General features: G+C 46.5%; 1 protein-coding gene across 5 annotated transcripts in view; it reads left to right on the top strand.

Annotated features, from left to right (window-relative positions):
- The window catches only part of LARS2 (leucyl-tRNA synthetase 2, mitochondrial), a 706,190-nt gene that overhangs the window by 395,776 nt on the left and 283,625 nt on the right, over positions 1 to 26,789 (top strand). For all 5 annotated transcript variants that reach the window (XR_010177698.1, XM_063922423.1, XM_063922424.1 and 2 more), the window contains one exon: positions 13,112 to 13,201. Coding sequence is in view for 4 of the 5 variants with exons in the window: in XM_063922423.1 (XP_063778493.1) it covers positions 13,112 to 13,201 (90 nt within the window). In the remaining variant the exon portion in view is untranslated. The remainder of the gene's footprint in view (positions 1 to 13,111; positions 13,202 to 26,789) is intronic.

Here is a 26,789-nt window from a genome sequence, read left to right on the forward strand (position 1 = left end):
CCTACTTCCTAGGGTATACCTATATCGGAAATATTTTCCACTACCGGCTATGTGGCGTATAAGTTCTGTATCTGTTGGCATTCTATCGGCTCTGTATGAAAAGGTCATGGTTTGGTTATTCCATGACACTTTCCAATTTCCCGGCTTTCGGGGATTGGAAATGTTAAAACATACTAGGGATCTATCCACATGATATTGGTGGAGCTTCAAACTAGGAGGACTGGAGATATTAAACCTCCTGTCCACCGGTCTCCCACCGCTTAGCTCAAGTACCTCCCCTATAGTTAACGGGAAGGGCACTAATCCTGATTTGCTATGGCCTTGAGGTACTTGAGAGCATACCCAACAATCTGTCTGATTTAACACTTTACCCACTAAGGAGTGATAGTCACTCAATGGATGCCGGTCCATGTGGATATTAAAACTGGATTGGCATTTCTTGATACACCCATCCTCAACTACACTGTCACAGAGCCTACAGATACAGTTCTCTTCAGCTAACAATCCATCACAATTTCTTCTATTGTCAATGCTACCAGATCGTTTTCTGATACTCGCCTTTACTCTGTGATTATGTTGTTCTTGGAAATCTACGCCTCCATCTCTGTCATCAGAACCCATTCCAGAACCTCTCTCGACCTCCATGGTACTCTCGCCGGAACAGACTGCTCTGGTCAACATCATGGTCAACAGAAAAATCCGGATCACAGTCTCTTGGGGCAAGTCCATCTTATAGGAGGAAATGGAGAAGAATGAGAAGGGGGAAAGAAATAATTGAGGGAGATGGGATGGGAAGTGGAGAAAAACAATAAAAGGGAACAGGGGATCGACAACTGCCTCCGATCTTATTATTTTCAATGCTCAGGTGCCGTCTCAGTCCTCCTGAAACAGACACTCCAGTGATACAACTTCCTCTACCGTCTGTTCTTTATCACGGGACCTCTCTGGATCAGCAACCTTCTTACAATGAGACGAATGAACCCAAGTCTCTCTCTCGGCAACCTTCAACGCTGTCGTGCTAATCGATAAGACTTGGTATGGTCCTTCCCATCTGTCAATAAGGCAACCTGAGCGTAGAAAATTCTGTATCATTACATAATCCCCAGGTTCAATGTCATGACAATTACTATCTGGCAAATCAGGAATCACCAACTTCAGATTGTCATTTTGATTCCTTAGCTGTTTACTCATGTTAACCAGGTATTTTACAGTCACTTCATTGTTACACTTCAAATCATCCTGAGGGTTAATCATAACATGCGGTTGTCGACCAAACAAGATTTCAAAGGGGGACAGATTAAGAGGGGACCTGGGAGTGGTTCTGATGCTGTATAGTACAATGGGTAAAGCTTCTGGCCATGTTAATCCTGTTTCTGCCATAACTTTGCTCAATTTATTTTTAATAGTGCTGTTCACTCTTTCCACCTTCGCACTCGCCTGGGGGCGATATGGAGTGTGCAGCTTACTATCAATTCCCATCAACTTACACATTCCTTGAAAGACATCACCTGTAAAATGGGTACCCCTATCACTTTCAATTATTCTAGGGATACCATATCTACACACAAATTCCTGCACAATTTTCTTCGCAGTAAACATAGCGGTATTTGTGGCCGCAGGAAATGCTTCGACCCAATTTGAGAATACATCTATACAAACAAGTACATATTTCAAATTTCGACAAGGGGGTAATTGTATAAAGTCAATCTGTATTACCTGAAAAGGGCCGCCTGTAGGTGGGATATGAGATGGTTCTGTTGGTATTGCCTTTCCGATATTCTTCCTCAAACAGGTAAGGCATGACATTGCTCTCTTACCTGCATGAGATGAAAATCCTGGGGCGCACCAATATGCTCTTACCAACTTACACATTCCCTCCTTGTCCAGATGAGTCAGCCCGTGTGCTGCCTCAGCTAAACATGGAAGATATGCTCTGGGGGCCACTGGTTTACCCTGTCCATCTGTCCAGAGTCCTGAGGACTCCTGGCCATATCCTTTTGCCTTCCAGACTGCCTTTTCCTGTGTGGAACACAAATTTTGCATTTCACACAACTTCTGTGTGTTGATGGTATTAAATACCATCAGTTGTGTGGTGTCTGTCTGTCTGGGGGTACCAGCTGCTATCTTAGCAGCTTCGTCTGCTCGGCTGTTACCAAGTGATACTGGGTCCTGGCTATATGTGTGTGCTTTACACTTGATAACAGCCACTCTGTCGGGTTCCTGTATCGCTGTTAGAAGCCTTTTGATGTGAGCTGCATGCGCTATCGGTGTACCAGCTGCCGTCATGAAATTTCTGAGGCGCCATAGGGCTCCGAAATCATGGACTACCCCGAAGGCGTATCTAGAATCGGTGTAGATATTGGCTGACTTTCACATGCTCTGGTTAGGGCAACCAGTTCAGCAACCTGGGCTGAGTGAGGTGGGCCTAGCGGTTCTGCTTCTATGGTGCCTTGGTCATCTATGACTGCGTATCCAGTACACAAGTCTCCCGAGTCTGACTGTCTGTGACAACTACCGTCAGTGTAGAAAGTAAGATCTACATCTTCCAGTGGGTTGTCACTGATGTCAGGCCTTGCCGTGAAATTTTGAGTCAAATATTCCATACAATCATGTGTGTCATCCTTTGTATTAAATCCTCCTTCCCCACCACTCTCATCCTCCACCCTTTGTGCCTGCCCAGGCACACCTGGGAGATATGTTGCAGGATTTAATGCACTGCATCTCCTTATGGTGATGTTTACGGGGGCCATTAGTGCCAATTCCCATCTTGTAAACCGCGCTGATGAGACGTGCCTGGTTTGGGCAGAATTCAACAAGGCTGACACTGCATGTGGCGTATGAATTGTGAGGTTGTGTCCTAGCACTACATCTTCGCTTTTTGTAACTAGCAATGCTATCGCAGCGACACTTCGCAAGCATGTGGGGAGGGATCGCGCTACCGTGTCTAGCTGAGCGCTGTAGTATGCTACCGGCCTGCTGGCATCACCGTGCTTCTGGGTTAGGACGCCTGCCGCGCAACCAGCAATTTCTGTTCCGTACAGCTCAAAGGGTTTCCCATAATCTGGCATACCTAATGCTGGCGCCTGCGTTAGGCACTGTTTAAGTCTCTCAAATGCCATCTCGGATTCGTCTGTATGCGAAATCCGATCAGGTTTGTTTGATGAGACCATCTCCTGCAAAGGTAATGCTAGAATGGAAAAACCTGGGATCCTGTTACGGCAATACCCACACATTCCTAAAAACGTTCTGATCTGTTGCTGGGTTTGTGGCAGAGTCATGTCTCTAATTGCTTGAATTCTATCAGCGGTCAGGTGTCTCAGTCCTTGTGTTAGACAGTGTCCCAGATATTTTACTTTAGGCTGGCATAATTGTAGTTTGTCTTTGGAAACCTTGTGTCCTGTGTCTGAAAGATGAAACAGGAGCTGTTTCGTATCCTTCAGGGACGCTTCCAGTGAATCTGAACACAGTAGTAAATCGTCTACGTACTGTATCAATATTGATCCACTCTCTGGTTGGAAAGACTGTAAACAATCATGCAAAGCCTGGGAAAATATACTTGGACTGTCTATGAAACCTTGTGGTAATCGAGTCCATGTGTATTGGACTCCTCTGTATGTAAATGCAAACAAATATTGGCTGTCAGGGTGCAGAGGTACCGAGAAGAAAGCGGAGCAGAGGTCAATAACAGTGAAAAATTTCGCAGTGGGAGGGATCTGCATAAGGATGACAGCTGGATTTGGCACTACGGGGAACTGACTCTCAACTATTTTGTTAATCCCCCTTAGATCCTGCACTAGCCTGTAACCCTTCCCCCCACTCTTTTTCACAGGGAAGATGGGACTATTGGCAGTGCTGGATGTTCTTACCAGAATGCCCTGTTGTAGCAAGCGCTCTATTACGGGATATACTCCTAACTCCACCTCTGGCTTCAGAGGGTATTGTGGGATTTTTGGAGCTATCCTACCATCTTTTACTTGCACAACTACTGGAGCTACGTTTGCCATTAATCCAGTGTCTTGTCCATCTTTAGTCCACAGTGACTCTGGTATTTGGGATGTCATTTCTTCTACCTGGGATGGATTCCTATTTAACATAACAGTGTGGGACATTAATTTTGATGGGGAGTCTAACATGTCTCGCACTTCCTGAGCGTGATTCTCAGGTATGTCTAAGAATACACCTTCAGGAGTACAATAAATGACACACCCCATTTTACACAATAAATCTCTTCCCAGGAGATTAGTCGGTGCCGATGCCGCCAGCAAAAAGGAATGCTTGGTATGCAAAGGCCCTATTGTAATCTCTGCTGGTTTGCTAACAGGGTAGTGCTGGACTACTCCCGTTACTCCCATGGCTGGAATTGTCTTACCAGTGGTTCTCATGCCCACTGTCGAATTTATCACTGATTTGGCCGCCCCCGTATCTACAAGAAAGTTTAATGATTTACCAGCTACATCAATTGCAATTTCGGGTTCACTTCCAAGACTTGCAATCAATTTTACTGGCTGCAGATTACAGGTGTGGCCACACCCCTATTGGGTATGGTGACCTCCCTGAATCCCGCTGGCAGCAACTACTTGAGAGGGGGTTAACTGGGAGCTACCAGAGGCTTGCCAGTCTCTGTTCGGGGGATATCTTTTTGTTTCCCCTGCATGTAGCTCATAACTCCGTTTCTGCGGACCCTGATCCCAATCTCGTGTGTCATGTCGTTGTCTAGGGGGTTGATATGATATTTGTGTGTTTTTCGCTCTACAGTCTCGTGCCATGTGTCCCTGTCTATGACAAAAATAACAAGTTACCACATTTGACTTACCCACAGGGTTTGGTGATTTATACAAAGGTTGCCTTGTGGTCAGGGCCTGTATACTTACGGACATTAACTTATCACTTTGTAATTCCCTGTGTCTGGTGATATTCCGATCATGATCAACAGCTGCCTCTCTCAAAGTAGCCACCGACAGACTTGCCAACATGGTTGCGTGGTCTGTACCCTTGTCTTTAATGCTTCTTTTAAACCATCCATTAGCACAGATACTGCTACTTCTCTATGATTTATGTTTGTTTTAATGTCTTCTATGCCTGTGTATTTAGCCATTTCTAGTAATGCCCTGTGAAAATATTCTGAAGCTGTCTCTGACTCTTTTTGTTTAATGGAGAAAATTTTGTTCCATTTAACTACAGCTGGAAAATACTCTTTCAATTGTAAATTTATTCTTTTCACATTGTCTTGGTTGTACACATCCGTAAGGGGTACATCCTGATCCAATCCACAGTCAGCTAAAAATTGAGCTGAGTCGACATTGGAGGGGGAACATGCCCTCAGCAATATCTGCCAGTCTTTGTTATTGGGCTCTACAGTGTTCCCTAGGTCTCTGATGTATTTCTGACTTGCAACTAGATCTTTTCTAGGATCAGGGAATTCAGACACTATGGTTCTTAATTCCATTCGGGAAAACGGGCTGTACATGGCAATGTTCCTGACAGGAGTGATTCCTGTAGTGTCAGTTTTCCCATTTGGCACTGCTATTACCCTAACGGGATTAAGTCTACTAACATCCTTCTGAATAGATTCTACAGCTTGTGGTGAAATGGTTTCAGCATAGTGTATGGTGCCGTACTTACCCGTTGATACGACCTCACCTGTCCCTCCGCTAGGGGCCTTTGATACTAATCTTACGGGTTGGGCCGTGCCCACTGCTGTTTCTGATATGGTGGCTGCTAGAGAGAGCGCCGATATTGTTGTCGATTCGTCCTCTTGATCACACTCCTGGGGAAAGTTTAGAACAGGGTACAACTTGCATGGGTTAATATTTGCATTAGTTAACTTATTAACATTATCCTTAACATTTATACAGTTACTAAGTGCTTGTTTATTACACCCTAGTGCGTCATTCTCCGCAACCAACTTCTCTCCCGTTATGTAAGGTGGCGGTGGTGCCGTAGCTATCAGTTTCCTGATAGGGTTAGATCCCGCCGCCTGAGCCAATCCTCTCTGTATTTCACCCTCCTGTTGCCATAACTGTAAATAATCATAATGTTTGATCCGTCTCTTTGTTGATTTAATGAGACATATCCTTCTCCTTAGATTTAGTAACACATCTGGGCTAAAGCTGCCTACTCTTGGGAACTTCTCCCCGTCATGTACAGTCATTCTTTCCCATTCATCACATAAAACTTCTGTGTGTGAACCATATTTTTCACACATTACATACCTTGCCGACCCGATTGGTCGGTTTACTGAATCAGCCCGAACCGAGGTTGATCGCCCCCTACCTGAACAACTGGCCCCCTTAACTTGCAGGTGTTGCTTTCACTACCTCTGACCTTCAATCAGGGTCTTCAGCGAACCCTTACAAAAACCAAGATGTTCAAGATAGGCCGACGGTGGCGGTTTACCGAGTACCCCACTCACTCGCCCACGCCGACCAATACGCCCACACACTGCCTTAGCGCTGGCGTTCTCGACCCAGGGCCCCTGCGACCTGAACCGCTATTTACTGGAACATGTGAGGGTGATCCGCAGAGCACTTACTCTTTCCAGTAACTCTTGGTTGCTGGATAGTTCCCAAGTGACTGGCGAACCTCCCTTAAAATAAAAAAAAATTACACAAATCACGTTAGAATGTACAAATAGCGTTTATGACCCCTTTCGTACGCAAATGGTACTGGGTCAAATTACTAACTAATGCACACAATTACGTGCGGTACAATCGTTCAGCACATAAGCAACTAATCTTATGTGCGGAGCGACCAGTGGAATCGAAATTTAGCAGCTGCGAATTCCTTCAGCCTGAGCTTTATGGCCTATATGGGTTCCGCACCAACCCTTCCTGGTGTTGTGCTCTTGTCTCTATTTATAGCGGACTTCCTTGTCTGCTGTACCTGGACCTCCTGGTCTGTTCTGGACCTCCTGGTCTGTGCTACAGTATGACCTCCTGGTCTGCTATACTCTAATGCTCTTTGTATATTTAACAAGGGATGCCTCCCTAGCCACCGTGCATGTCACTTACATGTATGTAATTCACGAGAACTCGAATTTCCTTTGGTTCAACCTCAAAAAATTGTAGAAACTTATATATGCAAACACTCACTCACCACATGTACACTTTACTTTTGTTTCTATTTCTATTTCTGCGCAGAAATTTCTTTCCTTTAGACCAGATGAGTCGTAAATTTAGAGAAGGATCTATTAATTTAAATTTCAGACACTAAAATTGACTTGCGCTATTTATCGCGTTGCCACCTTTTCGCCTGTTAAAATAACACTATCGTGTGATTTGAGTTACGTGGGCGTACCCAGACGCTCCGTTGCGTAATATACGCTGCGTGCGTCGGCCTTTGGGTTACGTACGCGAGTCTCAGCCTTTTGTTAGAGACACGTGTACGCAAGGCAGATATCCACCGTAACACAATTAACACGTTTATCAATGTAGGTGATCCTCGATCACCTACCGAGCACCACACAAGTCTTTCCTTGTATCTTAGGCAAAGCTGTGTGCGTGTTTTACAAATTACCCCTTAAATGTATTACCTTTACTCTTTAACTACTGATAGCAACAAATCTTTCTTAGCCCGTTAACAATTGTGAAATGGCAAACAGGAGAGTGATATGAAAATACACGAATGAAAAAGAGATGCAGATATATGCGTGCGTGCGTACGCAAGACAGAAATAAACAGTTTTAAAAGACACTAGCGTGTTGTTCTTACCTCCGGTTCCGGATTCCTTCAGCACTCTTTACTAAGCGAAGCAGACGCTTATCCAGACAGCACTACGAGGAATATGACCTCCCGCCCTTTGCTGATGGATAATGTCTGCTGAAATTACCTAGTGCAGATATGTGAAGGACGGACGAGCCGCCAATTGATAATGCCTAATATTTATCTTACTTAAAACCCTCTAAAAGGTGAAAGAACACAGTACGCTATTGGTGTATGGTATACCGTAAGGGTACGCACGTTGCGTAACAATCGCTTAGCCGTAGTCGAGACGCTCTAGCGTCACGTTCGCTTACGGCCAAGAGATCACAGGCAGGCACGCTATAGGCTGCCGACTAACGTAATGATATGCTACGAGCGTAGCGGACGCTTGGGACCATGAGGAGATCACAAGCGGCGCTGATGCTCACAATGTTAAACCTTTATAACTATACCATAAACAATGTACTTATACTGTAAACCCTTGTGCAGTGATAAGGTGAAAATGCAACACAGTGTAAGCTGGTTTACACTAAAGCTGTTTGAGCGATAGAGACGCTCCTATTACCCACTGCAATATAATGAACACACACACAATACCGGTCTAAGGGTCTAACGCCTTTTAAGGAAATGAATGAACGTTCAAAAAGAATAATACAATACAAGTCATACACTACCAATATAACATAGACTACCTAACCAGATAACTACACATGAAATACAATAGCAGTACAATAACACTTAAGAGAAAGAGAGAGAAAGAGGAGAAGAGAGAGAGAGAGATATATGGCTCACAATAACAAGAAAGACAATATGATTGCGGAGAAAACTTACGCTCAAGGGAAACAATCGCATGCGCCTCTGGATATCCAGCTCCCGATTATCAGCAATGAGAACCGTTGAAGAGAATAGAGAGCTGGCCCAGATCGGCTTGTCCTTTTATACCCTACACATAATACTGTACAATGGTCCCTATATTCTTAATGTTCATTGGACACAGGAATTCGTCTTCGCATTATAACAAAAGGTCATAGGTTGATTCATACAGGTGGGCTGTGACTATTTCCAACTGCTCAGGTGGGTGGGAAACTAGGTTTCCCGCCGCATGGATAATAAAGTGCAAATAATAGTAAATGTCCATAAACTTCTTATGTCCATAACTATTCGCACGAGCGATTAATCTGCTTCAAACCAACACCGGAATATTGCTAATGAAATACTCTTCCGATGGATACTAAACACCACTGTATAACCCTTGTCTGACCCTTCGTATCAAACAAAGAGGGATCTCTTTGTCTATGAACATGCTACATTAACTAAACTTTCAGATTCTATCAAAGGGACCATAATCTACGAAATACATTATATGGTAAAAATATGTAACGATCGAGTCGCACGCTAGGAGCACATAAACTCTACCGTAAATGCGCATACCGTGCGCCTGCGGGTGCACGCAACAGCGAGTATGCGCACGCACGGGAGAGCGTACGCATGCTCAGCGGGGACACATATGAGGTGCAAATATGGCAGTGTGCATCATGATATTTTTCTGACTTTGACAGCCCCTACTTGATTTTCCATGAAGATAGGGCTGAGCACAGAACGCGTCAGCAATTTCTTCCAAAGGTTGTGTCGGCTTTTCATATCCAACAACCTATTGTGGTGCCAGTGGCTACTGACTACTCAATCACATCAAAGTCCTTGGGTGTTGTGAGGGCTTTGAAGATTTATGTGAAGAGGACTTCTAATCACAGGAAGTCGGACGCTCTGTTTGTCCTTTATGCTACCAACAAGGTTGGGTGTCCTGATTCGAAGCAGACGATTTCTCGCTGGATTAGGTTCACTATCCAGCATGCTTATTCTACGGCAGGCTTGCCATGTCCAAATTCTGTTAAGGCCCACTCTACCCGTACAGTGTGTTCTTCCTGGAAGACTGCCCGGGGTGTCTCGGCTTTACAGATTTGCTGGGCAGCTACTTGACCAGGGTCGAACATGTTTGCTAAGTTCTACAGGTTCGATACCTTGGCCACTGAGGACCTTCAGTTTGGTCAATCAGTCCTGCAGGAGCGTCCGCGCTCTCCCTCCCGTACTGGGAGCTTTGGTACATCCCCATGATACTAAATGGAACCCCAGCATCCTCTAGGACGTAAGAGACAATAGGATTTTAATTACCTACTGGTTAATCCTTTTCTCGTAGTCCGCAGAGGATGCTGGGGGCCCGCCCAGCGCTTCATTTCCTGCGTTGTTACTGGGTTATGTATTGGTTCAGCTGTTGCTGTTCCTCTTTCCTGCTGATTAACATGGTTTCTTCTAATCCTGCTGGTTAGCATGTTTTCTTCACGTTGCATGCTGGTTAACATGGTTTCTCTATGTTCCGGTTGTTTAGCATGGTTTCTTTTATGTTGCATGCCGGTTGGCATGGTTTCTTCATTTTCATGCTGGTTCGCTTGATTTCTTCAAGTTGCATGCTGCTTTGCATGGTTTCTCCATGTTGCATGCTGATTACCATGGTTTCTCTATGTTGCATGCTGGTCAGCATAGTTTTTCATTTCGGTGTGAGCTGGTGTGAATCTTACCACTATCTGTGTATTTCCTCTCTCGAAGTATGTCCGTCTCCTCGGGCACAGTTTCTAGACTGAGTCTGGTAGGAGGGGCATAGAGGGAGGAGCCAGCCCACACTATTAATCTCTTAAAGTGCCAATGGCTCCCAAGGGACCCGTCTATACCCCATGGTACTAAATGGAACCCCAGCATCCTCTACGGACTACGAGAAAAGGATTTACCGGTAGGTAATTAAAATCCTATTTTTTCACGTTGTCATTATGGGGTATTGTGTGTAGAGTTTTGAGGAAAAAAATAAATTTATTCCATTTTGGAATAAGGCTGTAACATTACAAAATATGGAAAAAGTGAAGCGCTGTGAATACTTTCCGGATGCACTGTACACTTATGTGAATGTAAGGTGTAATGTGAGGTGTAATGGGTTGAACTCCCACAAGCAAAGTTCAGCAAGGGCATGTCAACAAAATTGCAGGCTAAACAGAGCTGCATGTGGAGGTGTATAGCTGCAGTGACATGCGGTGGGGTGAGCCAGAGCCTTTTCCTGTCATACTAACGTTTGTGCCAGAGTTTTGACTGTATAAAGTATATGAAAAATATAGGCAAAACTCTGAAGTAAAAAGTCTATGGCATAATAGGCAGTGCCTCCCCAGCCTATTTTATCCGCACATCTCTGATCAATACTCACCAAATTTCCTGGAGTTTATACTGCTGCACCTGTGTATAATGCCCAGATGTACACTTTGGCTCATATATTGCGTGTAAATTTGGCTCTGGAGCCAGTGCCTCCTCAGTCATTTAGCTCACCGCATGTCCCTGCCTGCCTAGCTGGTAAGGGCAGCACAAGATGTGCCAACTCTAAATACAGGCAGATATACACGGTGCATCTGGAACCTGATTCAGGGATGTATGCTGTGAATGTGTACGCAGAGAATGAATGAATATATGCAAATGATGCAGCCTTCTGGTTATGCACTGAGACACCCACTCGCGGCTTTGTGAGTCCCAGTGGTTGCGCTGAAAGAGACAGAGTTGGTCACAGGTAAGTCGATTATGGAACTTCGGGTAGCCCGATGGTCACACAGCATGGCCACAGGTAGTATGCTGCCGGAGTCATTGCAGCTGTGTATGGGATCATAGTCACAGGCTGAGACACGTCCCAACAATAGTCACGACATGCCTGCGTTTTTACCGCCACTGCCTGTAACAGAACCCAAACGCTTCCTAAGTGTCAACTACTTTGCAAATAAATCCTGTCAGCAACCGCCATCACAAGTACATGGCGGCACATCGCAGTGCAATTTAGGTGCACGTACGGTTGCCCGGTAATCGCTGAACTGTGTAAAAATCAGGTTTGCATCCAACTGAGTATCAAGACCCTAGTTCGGGGGCAATTTACACCTGATTTCTGTTCCACTCTGCATCAGATTCCTCAAATCTTACTTGTTGTTCTTGTGCAAAAACTAAATACAGCTGGATTGTGCTGTATAGGGAGGCCAATCCCGGGATCGGGATCTGCGGGATCCCGGGATTTGGGACCAAAAATGCTGGGATTTGAATCCCGGGATTGGAGCATCCAATCCCGGGATTCACGGGATTACACTGCGCATGTGCGGGAGGGAGTGTGTGTAAGTAATACTACTTACACTTAGGCGGGCGGCAGCCATAGACGAACGCTGAACGCGGCGGCACTTCAAATGTGGCGCCGGCCGCCAGCCAATCAGAGCTGGCGGACCGGCAGCCAATCAGGGAAGCTGCCGCGGCAGCCAATCAGGAGCGACTGCTGCGGCCGCTTCCCTGATTGGCTGCTAGTCCGCCAGCTCTGGTTGGCTGGCGGACAGCGCTTCATTTGAAATGCTGCCGCGTTCAGTGTGTCCATGGCTGGCGCCCACCTAATAGTAAGTGGTACTTACACCCACCCTCCCTCCCGCGCCGCTACCAACCCTCCCCGCTACCTACATCCTCCCGCCCAGCTACCTACACCCTCCCGCCCAGCTACCTACACCCTCCCGCCCAGCTACCTACACCCTCCGCACCGCTACCTACACCCTCCCGCCCAGCTACCTACACCCTCCTGCACTGCTACCTACACCCTCCCTCCCTTCCCCGCCGCTACCTACACCCTCCCGTACCGCTACCTACCCTCCAGCGCTGCTCCCTACACCCTTCTTCACTGATCCCTACTGCAATCCCGGGATCCCGGGAATCCCGGGATTGATCGTTTTTCAATCCCGAATCCCGGGATTGAAAAAACGGCCCGGGATTGGCCTCCCTAGTGCTGTATAATTCAGGCGCATGCATAATGATCTCTACGCCAAGTTGTCAAAGAAGCACTGTAGGAATATATTTGGATGCCAGATAATGTACATACACATAGCAGTGTATTTGTGTGCTAGCTTAAAGCATCCTCCTAGCCTCCGTGCACAGAGCCAGTCCCATCAGAAGGAATGGTGACATCTCTTACAGCATTTTTTCACATCTCCCCTGCTTATGGGAATCCTGTCAGAGAGATGAAGTCTCATCATTGCCATCTGTCTCAGTCCCTGGTCTCCACAGTTACATTCAAGGCGAAGAAAAACCCACTGAGTTCATTCTGCTCCTTCAAACTTTTTGTCACACATTGAAATACCATATGACATTGGTGTCCCTAAACAGTGTCCTTCCAGCACAGCAAATATCAACTGAGCAGTTTTCCTTCAGTGATCATAAGAATTGTATTCACTCTATAGAACTGCATATTTCTCAAATAATGGAATGTTCAGATAATAACACAAATGATCAGTAAACAAGTACTGCTGAGTGCTTGATGTGTATGTCTATGTACCTTACATCTATTTGTTTCTTTTACGTTTCAGGAAATTACCACTTGTGCGACGGATTATTATAAATGGACACAGTATTTGTTTGTAAAGATGTATGAATCTGGACTTGTTTATCAGAAAGAGGTAAGTAATGCACAGCGTAACTGACTCCCCGTGTATGTGCCACTCACAGAGGTTTTCTTATGGTCCAGTGGTGGCCACCACCTGCTTTACATGTCTGGTTACCAAAATGCTAGTTAGGGCATGGAAAACACATCAACTATCATGCTGTAGGTCACACTTATGTTGCTATACTGTTAACGTAATTAAAAATCAGTGAGCACACAGAAAATGCCTATTTCTCTATGTTAAATACACAATTGCCCCCCTTTATAAACTGATGTGTCCTCATACATTGTTGCTGCAGTCGCGCCAAACAGTCTCTCTCCGCACGCTGGGTCCCGTGAGACTCTGCTAGCACAATGCATATTTATTCACGTCTGTTTACCCGAAATGCGTCTTAGTCACAATCCTAATAGGATGTACAAGGAGACTGTGCTGACTTCATATGCGACACTTGTATATCTCTGTGCGACTAAGTGTCTGAATCTATACAGTATATGAAATGCTTTAGTACAGCGGCTGTGGATTTCTTCCATGCCAAGTTCCATTGTGCTTCGTATATAGACTCAGTCGCACACAGTGTCGCTTATCAAATTAATCAGCACAGTCTCCTGGTGCATCCTAGCTGCATTGCGCTGAGACTAAGACCCATTTTTGGCAAACATTGCTAGCAGAGTTGCACGGGACCTGGCAGCTCACTCCCGCCAGGCATCTCGTGATGCTAGGCGTATTGGGGCTACATGTATGAGGACAAATCTGTAGGAAAAGGCATAGCCTTGATTTTAGATTCTGCAAGGATAAATAAATATGTGCCATCTAATGTGATGGGCTGGACAGATTAAGGGGTATATTCAATAACTGTTGGAAGCTGCCGTCTTGTCGGAAAGACGGCAGCTTTTGACAGTTTTAGGTCGGAAGGGGTTCCGACCTATTCATTAGTGTCTGGCCGTCCCCCGGCCAGGCACCTCTATCCCTGCAGCGCCACCCCCTGCCGCCGCAGACATGTACCCCCGCAGCCAGCTAATGCCGCCGGCCGCCGATCTCTGCTTCCCCCGCCGCAGACATGTCCCCCGCAGCTTGCTCCCCCTGCCGCCGTCCCGCTCACGACCGCCGGCGCCATCTGCACCGCTGCTGTTAGCGCATCAGCAGCCGCTGACAGCAGCGGCAGCACAGTACCTGTGTACGGCCAAATCCGACAGGGTATTGTATTTAAGGTGGCATTCATAGTCTAGATTATGCTCATAAAGATTTTTACACATCTTGATAGTTGGTAGATGTATTTTTCGTTTACACTTACTGAGATGCTTTTTGTACTATCCATTGATATACTATACCAGAAAGTGCACAAAATTAGGATCAAAAACAGGTTTTAAAGCGTAATTATCTATATATTAATAGCAGGAGGATGACTTTTATGAGTGATATATTTTTATGATGCTGTTGTCTAAGCAGGGCACATCATATGCCAACTTAAAGCTCTTGGGGGTGGTATTTAATAAACAAAATTATCTAAAAAAAAAAAGATTAGAAAATGTGATATTTAAGTTTCCTGGAAATGGAGATAAGTTTGTTAAAAACCCACCAAGCAGGGATTTTTCGACTCCTAAGGGGATGAAAAAGAGTGTTCCGCCCAGCAAACTTTTGTCCGGTTGAAACCGGGCATACTGTATTAGCTAGTTATTATAATTATCGTTTATTTATATGTTCCACAAGGGTTCTGCAGCACGTATCAAAGTACAGAAACAAATCAGCAAAACAAGAAAACAGCAACTTACAGTAGAAGACAATGTAGGACAAGTACATGGTATATAAACATTTCTGCATCAGGGGACCGGACACTGAAAAAAGCTTCAGGGTGGCAGAAACCGAGGGTTACTCAGTTCAAGTTGAAAGACAAGAGTATTCTGTTTGTGTCTGCCATTAAATCTACACAGTGCGTAATATGTCACAAACTACCGTCAGAGGCAACATTGACATAGTATATAGTATATAACGTATTGACACCTTGACTTAGTTTTTTTGGGTGGGGGGGGGGGGGGTGATGGATCAAATGAAAGGATTACTATAAATCTGCTTTCCTTGATCATTATTAGTTCTAATTTAAATGTTTACAGCCCTGAAGATATTGTTATCAAATATATATGAATTGAGCAAATTACTGTGCAGGAATAAACAGGACCCAGGAAACTATACAGGTGAGAATAAGGACATATGATGAATGTGAGAGCATAAGGATACATGGGATGGAAAGGTGAAATAAAAGACCAAGTAAGCTGACAGGTCAGAATTCTGATGGCAATGACCAAGGACTCAGAATTTTGCTGGAATTCAAAAAGGACAGAGAAAAATGACAGAAATGTACTAATAAAGAGGAGTAACTTGAATGGACATTGGTAGTAAAGAGTGATGGGAGTAGATGAGGACAGAGAGGGATGGTGGGAGTGAATAAGGATTATGGTGTGGTGTGGGTGTGAATGGTGAAAGATGGGTAATCACTGCAGTAAATGGTCTTAGGGGGTGATTCAGACCGGATCGCACGCAGGCGTTTTTCTCTGACGTCCTAAGTGGATGCTGGGGACTCCGTCAGGACCATGGGGGGATAGCGGCTCCGCAGGAGACAGGGCACAAAAATAAAAGCTTTAGGACTAGGTGGTGTGCACTGGCTCCTCCCCCTATGACCCTCCTCCAAGCCTCAGTTAGGTTTTTGTGCCCGGCCGAGAAGGGTGCAATCTAGGTGGCTCTCCTAAAGAGCTGCTTAGAATAAAAGTTTGTTAGGTTTTTTATTTTCAGTGAGACCTGCTGGCAACAGGCTCACTGCATCGAGGGACTAAGGGGAGAAGAAGTGAACTCACCTGCGTGCAGGATGGATTGGCTTCTTAGGCTACTGGACACTAGCTCCAGAGGGACGATCACAGGTACAGCCTGGATGGGTCACCGGAGCCGCGCCGCCGGCCCCCTTACAGATGCTGAAGAGAGAAGAGGTCCAGAAATCGGCGGCTGAAGACTTCCCAGTCTTCTTAAGGTAGCGCACAGCACTGCAGCTGTGCGCCATTGCTCTCAGCACACTTCACACCGCGGTCACTGAGGGTGCAGGGTGCTGGGGGGGGCGCCCTGGGCAGCAATGTAATTACCTTTACTGGCTAAAAATACATCACATATAGTCCCTGGGCTATATGGATGTATTTAACCCCTGCCAGGATTACAGAAAAAACCGGGAGAAGAGCCCGCCGTGAAGGGGGCGGGGCCTATCTCCTCAGCACACAGCGCCATTTTTCCCACACAGATCCGCTGGTGGGAAGGCTCCCAGGCTCTCCCCTGCACTGTACTACAGAAACAGGGTTAAAACAGAGAGGGGGGGCATATTTTGGCGATATAAATATATATTAAGCTGCTATAAGGGAAAACACTTACTATAAGGTTGTCCCTGTATAATTATAGCGCCTTGGTGTGTGCTGGCAAACTCTCCCTCTGTCTCCCCAAAGGGCTAGTGGGGTACTGTCCTCTATCAGAGCATTCCCTGTGTGTGTGCTGTGTGTCGGTACGTGTGTGTCGACAGGTATGAGGACGATGTTAGTGGAGGCGGAGCAATTGCCTGTAATGGGATGTCACCCCCTAGGGAGTCGACACCGGAATGGATGGCTTTATTTATGGAATTACGTGATAGTGTCAACACGCTACAAGGTCGGTTGACGATATGAGACGGCCGGCAAACCAATTAGTACCTGTCCAGGCGTCTCAAACACCGTCAGGGGCTTTAAAACGCCCATTACCTCAGTCGGTCGACATAGACACAGACACGGACACTGACTCCAGTGTCGACGGTGAAGAAACAAACGTATTTTCCAGTAGGGCCACACGTTACATAATCACGGCAATGAAGGAGGCGTTACATATTCTGATACTACAAGTACCAAAAAAATGGGTATTATGTGGGGTGTGAAAAAAACTACCTGTAGTTTTTCCTGAATCAGATAAATTGATTGAAGTGTGTGATGAAGCGTGGGTTACCCCCGATAGGAAGTGCTAATTTCAAAGAAGTTATTGGCATTATACCCTTTCCCGCCAGAGGTTAGGGCGCGCTTGGAAACACCCCCTAGGGTAGATAAGGCGCTCACACGCTTATCAAAACAAGTGGCGTTACCGTCTCCTGATACGGCCGCCCTCAAAGATCCAGCTGATAGGAGGCTGGAAAATACTCTAAAAAGTATATACACACATACTGATGTTATACTGCGACCAGCATCGCCCCAGCATGGATGTGCAGTGCTGGGGGGGTTTGGTCGGAATCTCTGACTGAAAATATTGATACCCTTGACAGGGACAGTATTTTATTGACTATAGAGCATTTAAAGGATGCATTTCTATATATGCGTGATGCACAGAGGGATATTTGCACTCTGGCATCAAGAGTAAGTGCGATGTCCATTTCTGCCAGAAGATGTTTATGGACACGACAGTGGTCAGGTGATGCGGATTCCAAACGGCACATGGAAGTATTGCCGTATAAAGGGGAGGAGTTATTTGGGGTCGGTCTATCGGACCTGGTGGCCACGGCAACAGCTGGAAAATCCACCTTTTTTATCCCAAGTCACCTCTCAGCAGAAAAAGACACCGTCTTTTCAGCCTCAGTCCTTTCGTCCCCATAAGGGCAAGCGGGCAAAAGGCCAGTCATATCTGCCCCGGGGTAGAGGAAAGGGAAAAAGACTGCAGCAGGCATCCCCTTCCCAGGAACAGAAGCCCTCCACCGCTTCTGCCAAGGCCTCAGCATGACGCTGGGGCCTTACAAGCGGACTCAGGTACGGTGGGGGGTCGTCTCAAGAGTTTCAGCGCGCAGTGGGCTCACTCGCAAGTGGACCCCTGGATCCTACAGGTAGTATCCCAGGGGTACAGATTGGAATTCGAGACGTCTCCCCCTCGCAGGTTCCTGAAGTCTGCTTTACCAACGTCTCCCTCCGACAGGGAGGCAGTATTGGAAGCAATTCACAAGCTGTATTCCCAGCAGGTGATAATAAGAGTACCCCTCCTACGACAGGGAAAGGGGTATTATTCCACACTATTTGTGGTACCGAAGCCAGACGGCTCGGTGAGACCTATTTTAAATCTGAAATCTTTGAACACTTACATACAAAGGTTTAAATTCAAGATGGAGTCACTCAGAGCAGTGATAGCGAACCTGGAAGAAGGGGACTATATGGTGTCCCTGGACATCAAGGATGCTTTCCTCCATGTCCAAATTTGCCCTTCTCACCAAGGGTACCTCAGGTTCGTAGTACAGAACTGTCACTATCAGTTTCAGACGCTGCCGTTTGGATTGTCCACGGCACCCCGGGTCTTTACCAAGGTAATGGCCGAAATGATGATTCTTCTTCGAAGAAAAGGCGTCTTAATTATCCCTTACTTGGACGATCTCCTGATAAGGGCAAAGTCCAGGGAACAGTTGGAGGTCGGAGTAGCACTATCTTGGATACTGCTACAACAGCACGGGTGGATTCTAAATATTCCAAAATCGCAGCTGATCCCGACGACACGCCTGCTGTTCCTAGGGATGATTCTGGACACAGTCCAGAAAAAGGTGTTTCTCCCGGAGGAGAAAGCCAGGGAGTTATCCGAGCTAGTCAGGAACCTCCTAAAACCAGGAAAAGTGTCAGTGCATTATTGCACAAGGGTCCTGGGAAAAATGGTGGCGTCCTACGAAGCGATTCCATTCGGCAGATTTCACGCAAGAACTTTTCAGTGGGATCTGCTGGACAAATGGTCCGGATCGCATCTTCAGATGCATCAGCGGATAACCCTGTCTCCAAGGACAAGGGTGTCTCTTCTGTGGTGGCTGCAGAGTGCTCATCTACTAGAGGGCCGCAGATTCGGCATTCAGGACTGGGTCCTGGTGACCACGGATGCCATGCTGAGGGGCTGGGGAGCAGTCACACAGGGAAAAAATTTCCAGGGAGTGTGGTCAAGTCTGGAGACTTCACTTCACATAAACATACTGGAGTTAAGGGCAATTTACAATGCTCTAAGCCTAGCAAGACCTCTGCTTCAAGGTCAACCGGTGCTGATCCAGTCGGACAACATCACGGCAGTCGCCCACGTAAACAGACAGGGCGGCACAAGAAGCAGGAGGGCAATGGCAGAAGCTGCAAGGATTTTCCGCTGGGCGGAAAATCATGTGATAGCACTGTCAGCAGTGTTCACGATCTCCACCCGGGAGAGTGGGGACTTCATCCGGAAGTCTTCCACATGATTGTGAACCGTTGGGAAAGACCAAAGGTGGACATGATGGCGTCCCGCCTCAACAAAAAACTGGACAGGTATTGCGCCAGGTCAAGGGACCCTCAGGCAATAGCTGTGGACGCTCTGGTAACACCGTGGGTGTACCAGTCAGTGTATGTGTTCCCTCCTCTGCCTCTCATACCCAAGGTACTGAGAATTATAAGACGGAGAGGAGTAAGAACTATACTTGTGGCTCCGGATTGGCCAAGAAGGACTTGGTTCCCGGAACTTCAAGAGATGCTCACAGAGGACCCATGGCCTCTGCCGCTAAGAAGGGACTTGCTTCAGCAAGGACCCTGTCTGTTCCAAGACTTACCGCGGCTGCGTTTGACGGCATGGCGGTTGAACGCCGGATTCTAAGGGAAAAAGGCATTCCGGAAGAAGTCATACCTACCCTGGTCAAAGCCAGGAAGGAGGTGACCGCACAACATTATCACCGCATTTGGCGAAAATATGTTGTGTGGTGTGAGGCCAGGAAGGCCCCCACGGAGGAATTTCAACTCGGTCGATTCCTGCATTTCCTGCAAACAGGAGTGTCTATGGGCCTCAAATTGGGGTCCATTAAGGTTCAAATTTCGGCCCTGTCGATTTTCTTCCAGAAAGAATTGGCTTCAGTTCCTGAAGTCCAGACATTCGTCAAGGGAGTACTGCATATATAACCCCCTTTTGTGCCTCCAGTGGCACCGTGGGATCTCAACGTAGTTCTGGGATTCCTAAAATCACATTGGTTTGAACCGCTCAAATCTGTGGATTTGAAATATCTCACATGGAAAGTGACCATGCTGTTGGCCCTGGCCTCGGCCAGGCGAGTGTCAGAATTGGCGGCTTTGTCTCACAAAAGCCCATATCTGATTTTCCATTCGGACAGGGCAGAACTGCGGACTCGTCCCCAGTTTCTCCCTAAGGTGGTGTCAGCGTTTCACCTGAACCAACCTATTGTGGTGCCTGCGGCTACTAGGGACTTGGAGGACTCCAAGTTGCTAGACGTTGTCAGGGCCCTGAAAACATATGTTTCCAGGTCGGCTGGAGTCAGGAAAACTGACTCGCTGTTTATCCTGTATGCACCCAACAAGCTGGGTGCTCCTGCTTCTAAGCAGACGATTGCTCGTGGATTTGTAGTACAATTCAGCTTGCACATTCTGTGGCAGGCCTGCCACAGCCAAAATCTGTAAATGCCCATTCCACAAGGAAGGTGGGCTCATCTTGGGCGGCTGCCCGAGGGGTCTCGGCTTTACAACTTTGCCGAGCTGCTACTTGGTCAGGGGCAAACACGTTTGCAAAATTCTACAGATTTGATACCCTGGCTGAGGAGGACCTGGAGTTCTCTCATTCGGTGCTGCAGAGTCATCCGCACTCTCCCGCCCGTTTGGGAGCTTTGGTATAATCCCCATGGTCCTGACGGAGTCCCCAGCATCCACTTAGGACGTCAGAGAAAATAAGAATTTACTTACCGATAATTCTATTTCTCGTAGTCCGTAGTGGATGCTGGGCGCCCATCCCAAGTGCGGATTGTCTGCAATACTTGTACATAGTTATTGTTACAAAAATCGGGTTATTATTGTTGTGAGCCATCTTTTCAGAGGCTCCTCTGTTATCATGCTGTTAACTGGGTTCAGATCACAAGTTGTACAGTGTGATTGGTGTGGCTGGTATGAGTCTTACCCGGGATTCAAAATCCTTCCTTATTGTGTACGCTCGTCCGGGCACAGTATCCTAACTGAGGCTTGGAGGAGGGTCATAGGGGGAGGAGCCAGTGCACACCACCTAGTCCTAAAGCTTTTATTTTTGTGCCCTGTCTCCTGCGGAGCCGCTATCCCACCATGGTCCTGACGGAGTCCCCAGCATCCACTACGGACTACGAGAAATAGAATTATCGGTAAGTAAATTCTTATTTTTTTGCAGTGCTGCGATCAGGTAGTTGCCGCCTACAGGGGGAGGGGGTAATCGCTGTGCTGGTTTGCGAATGCATGTGCAGAGAGCTGCACATACAAAAGTTTGTGCAGTCTCTACACAGCTCAGGTCTTACTCAGCCGCTGCAACGATCCGACCTGGAGCTGACGCCAGGAACCCTCCCTTAAAACGCCTAGACACGCCTGCGTTCTCCCGGACACTCCTTAAAAATGGTCAGTTGACACCCACAAACGGTCTCTTCCTGTCAATCTTCTTGCGAACGCCGGTGCGATCACTTTATTTGTTAAATCCGTCGCTGTCCAGCGATCCCCATCGCTGGCGGCTGACGCGCCTCTGCATTGTGGAGCATACGCATGCGCAGTTCAGACCCAATCGCACCGCTGCAAAAAAAGCTAGCGTGCGATCGGGTCTGAATGACCCCCTGAGTGAAGAGTGAAATAAATCTAAGGCAGAGATGACATTCCTGTATATTTAGAGATAAGTGATGGAAGTGAATGAAGACTGACATAATGGACGGAGAAAAAAAGGAGGAGCAGTAATAGACAGGAGGAAAAAGGGGCAACAGGAGTGGATGGGCTAAGTGGACAGGGAGGAGGAAAAACAAGTATGGATAAGCGAAAGCAAATTAAGTGACAGAAGAGTGATGGTATTGAATAACAGCACAGGAGAGCGTGAAGAACGGCAGCGATCGCAGTCCGAAGCCCTTTGCGGAGTGCTCATGCACAGCCCGGGAGCCCAGTGAAATGCTAAAAGCATTTCAGGGCTGCGATTGCCTCTGCCTGATTGACAGGCAGAGGCGATCGCGGGGAGGGATAGGGCGTGCAAACACGCTGTTGGTGGGGAGCGGTCCGGACAACGCAGGCGTTGGGTGCAAGATGCGGCAGCTGCGTGATGTCACAAGCAGCCGTTGCGACCCGGGACAGGCCAGGCAGGGAGCTACTTGCCGGGTGCAAAAGTGTTGCCGCTGTGCGATACTTTTGCTCCCGTGCGGGGTTGGGGGGGGCAGAACAGAACCAGACATGCGGGGCGGACTCGCCCTGTGCTGGGCATCCCCCCATATGTTTGAGAAACTGATCGTAGATCTGAATTACATCAGAGAGTAGGGATGGTTAATGAGGGCAATAAAGAGTGTCAAAAGTAGACCATGATGAGAAAAAGTGACCAAGGCAGATATATACGAGTGGGATTACTGATCAAAAAGGTAGTAAATGGGTGAAGGGCACACGGGCAGGGAGAATATGTGGGAGGGGGCTAGGACAAAAACAAAGCAATAACTGGATTATGAGGGACAAAAGTGACAGTTGTGAGGACTGGTACATGGATTTTGACAGTACAGTAAACACTGGCAAAGAAAAGTTTTCTGAGTGGATGACTACAGAGAAGAAAGATTGGAGTAAACGAGGACATAAGAGTGTTCATAGTGAACAAATAAGAGAAAAGTAGAGTTGGATATTTGACAAAACTGCAGTGAACAAGATCATGGAATAAGACTATAGTTTGTAAAGAAACTGTTGGTGGGAACGGTCAACAATGGATATATTGCAATAATTGTTTTACAAACTGTATTTTTTTTTTTTTTTTTACTTAATCTACGTTTGTGATGAGCAATCACATTACCATTATTTAGTTTGCATTTTACTTGTAAATGGTTTGTGGAACTCCCAACAGATGCATACAAATATAAATAAATCATGCAGCACGCTCAGAAAGTCACTGGTTTGATAAACACTAAGATATGAAAATGAGTAAGAATTCAACAGAATTAAATCCAGAGGTCCACGGATCACAGCAGCTTGACTTCATTGCAATTACTATTAGCAGCTGTTTTGCTGCCACAGGACTTTTAGCTCACAAGAGAGTTTTATCACCTTTTTTGCACATCCTTCTGCTTAATATAGTTTGTCAACAGTGCTTTAGCATTTACTTCCACAAATGTTGTCCATTTCAGAAGGAATATAACTGGCCAGCTCTGAACACTTAGATGAATCATAGCAATTCACATTCTGTTGCTGGCGTTCTGATTGAATGAACCCAGGAGAACATTTGTTCTCGCTATTATTGTATTTGGAGGCTGGCTGCTTATCAGAGCTTTGTGTTCTTTTTGCAGTTAATTAAAGGAGTTATTTTTGCAGTTTTTGATGTATATTTTAGTGTGTTCAGTTTTGATCCTTGATTTAATTGGGAAAAGCACATATGGCATATCACAAATATACAAAATTTCAGTAATTGGTATACACTGATTTCAGCGAGTCTTACTATTGCATTTCAACGAAACCTGATTGCTGAAAGTCCACTAGAGGAAATGAGGAGTTGTTTCTGACACTAATTTCATGTGATCATTCAGAACCAATGTAGCGGAAGCTGGCATAATTGTGTAGGTTCATGAGGCCACAGAAAGTGTTTTTACAAACACAGTAAAGCTGGGTACGCACTTGTGTCCAATCCTCTGGAAATCCGACTCCCAAACGACCGGGGTTTGCCTGACATTTGACAAGTGTGTACCCTCCACCGACCGACCCGTACGCCTGATCTTGGTCGCCTGTCACGTTTCCTGGTTTTTAAACATGCTTATAAACCTGAAAAATTATTTTGTAGTGGGTAGATCGCCGAGACCAGAGCTGGAGACTGATCTCTGTTCCCAGCAGCCCAGCACACTATCAGCGTGGCGACGGTGCGGGATCCGGGGAATACTGGCCGTGTAAAGCATGGTGGAAAGAGGTAGCGGAGGACCTGGCAGCAGTGGGCATGTCGGCAGGACTGGAGCTCATTACCTGCATGCAGAGTTCAGCAGTTGGCTGCGTGCACAACAGCAGTGTGTCACTTTCAAAAATGGCGCCACCGGCACCATTTAGAAACAAAAAGGAGAAGGCTCCTGCCCTACAGGTGAAGACGACGTAGAAATCTTGGAAGTGCACTACCCATGTAAAAGAGCTTAAAGGCTGGTGCCCTACAACAAAGACGCTATTGAAGTCCTGGGAGGGAGGATCATTAATGCATGCAGGAGGTGTAACACCTCCTGCTGCACTACCATATAAATGTTATCACTGTTGCTTCCATGTGAAAAGCAGCGATAGCAGCTCTGTCTACATCTGAATCAAGCCCAGGGTGGAACTCCTTTAGTTTGCTCAGATATACATTATGGGACAGTAAATTATTGGAAGTTTTTCATGTGGTCTGATGAATCACGTTCCCAATTCCACCATGCAGATCGGAGGGTAGGGTTATGGAGACAACTTCACATTGGCAGAGGCAACATTGTGGTATGGGACATGTTTTCATGGGAGTGCCTGGGCCATGTTATTTATGTGGACAGTTAGTTGAAACCATGCCTAGAAAAAATGTAAGCCCTATGTGAAAATCCTGGTTATTTAGTTCTGTAGAGGTTTTAGTGGTGCAGTGTTTTGTTGCTTGAATCAGGGTCTACACACAGCCTTTCAATGTTCAATAAATAAACGTGGAGCTTTTACTGTCAGCAGAAAAAATTAAAACAGCCTGGGCCTCACTCAGGGCATAGCTAACTTCTTGGTTACTCTCCTTCTTGGTCCCTCTCTACAAAGTCTCAAAGTCTTTAAAGGTATGGCTTCCTAGCCTGACCAGGCTTGGCCTCTAGCTGCTGCCTTCTGGCTGCCTCAGCCCCACTAGGACTCTCTACTAAGGGCAGCCTTGCTTGCCTTCCACAGTCTCTCCAACACTGGGGGTCATTCCGAGTTGATCGCTGGCTAGCTACTTTTAGCAGCCGTGCAAACGCATAGTCGCCACCCACGGGGGAGTGTATTTTCGCTTTGCAGGAGTGCGAACACCTGTGCAGCCGCGCGGCAGCAAACACATTTTGTGCAAAACAAGACCAGCCCTGTAATTACTTATCCTGTGCGACGATTGCTGCGATGAGTGACACGTTAATGACGGCAGATACCTGCCCAGCAAACGCCCGTCCACGCCCTCTTCCTGTCAATCTCCTTGCGATCGGCTGTGCGACTGAAATCGTCGCTAGAACCTGTGAAAAACCACGATGCTCTTTGTACCCGTATGTCACGCGTGCACATTGCGGTCCATACGCATGCGCATATTAGCAGTTTTTTCCACTGATCGCTACTCAGCGATCAACGGCAGCTAGCGATCAACTCGGAATGACCCCCACTGTCTCCACACAGCGGCAGCCTGTATGGCCTGCCCCAACATCACCTGGATTGTATACACCCTGCAGCACTTCACTTTATTTTATATGTGAATATCTTTGAATATTGGCCCTCATTCCGAGTTGTTCGCTCGCTAGCTGCTTTTAGCAGCCGTGCAGACGCTAAGCTGCCGCCCTCTGGGAGTGTATCTTAGCTTAGCAGAAGTGCGAACGAAAGGATCGCAGCGCGGCTACAAACAAATTTTCAAGCAGGTTCTGAGTAGCTCCAGACCCACTCCTAGCTTGCGATCGCTTCAGTCTATTTAGTTCCTGTTTTGACGTCACGAACACGCCCTGCGTTCGGCCAGCCACTCCCCCGTTTCCCCAGGCACACCTTTGTTTGTATCTGACACGCCTGCGTTTTTCAGCACACTCCCTGAAAACGGTCAGTTACCTCCCAGAAACGCCCCATTCCTGTCAATCACTCACCGATCAGCAGTGCGACTGAAAAGCATCGCTCGACCTTCTGTGAAACTGCATCGGCTTTTGTGAAATTACGTCGCGTGCGCACTGCGCTGCATATGCATGTGCAGAAGTGCCGATTTTTAGCCTGATCGCTGCGCTGCGAACAACGGTAGCTAGCGATCAAATAGGAATGACCCCCCTTGATTGTTAAAAGTTTATATATATGTAAGATAATATCATGCTTCAATAAAACAAAAACACTTCCTAGAACTGTTGTACAGTATTCTTTGTTTTAAACTAAAACATAACCTAACCAATAAATACATAAAACTCAAAACGTTTACTTAATATTTGACAATATAGCGAGAAAACATGAACAACAACCTTTATCAATTAATTAAACTGAAATTGTACATTCCAATAAGTGGGCAGTTGTACGCTCATGCACAGATTACTTGCAGAGACCAATCCCCTTCCTTAACTTAGCATTGATGCCACAGCACATGTGCCAAATTTATAATTGCTGGCCACAATTAAAACACGGTAATAATCATGTAAAAAAAAAAAAAGGTGGTTTGGGGGTAAAATCAAGGAAAAAAAGGATATCTGGCACAAGATCCTTTACTACATTAAACATAACCAAAGACACACCGCCTATCATCTCATTGGCTATTTCAGTACCAGGACACCTAACCGCCTATTATCTCACTGGCTATCTCAATTCCAGAACACCTAACCTAGGGCCCGATTCAGACCTGATCGCTGTTGTGCGAATTCGCTAGGCGGCTGATTATTGATCGACTACGTAAGCATATGGCATGTAGTGCACAAGCGCGAGGCCAAACTGCA

This window comes from Pseudophryne corroboree, chromosome 5, assembly GCF_028390025.1.
Source record: "Pseudophryne corroboree isolate aPseCor3 chromosome 5, aPseCor3.hap2, whole genome shotgun sequence".
Lineage (NCBI taxonomy): Eukaryota > Metazoa > Chordata > Amphibia > Anura > Myobatrachidae > Pseudophryne > Pseudophryne corroboree.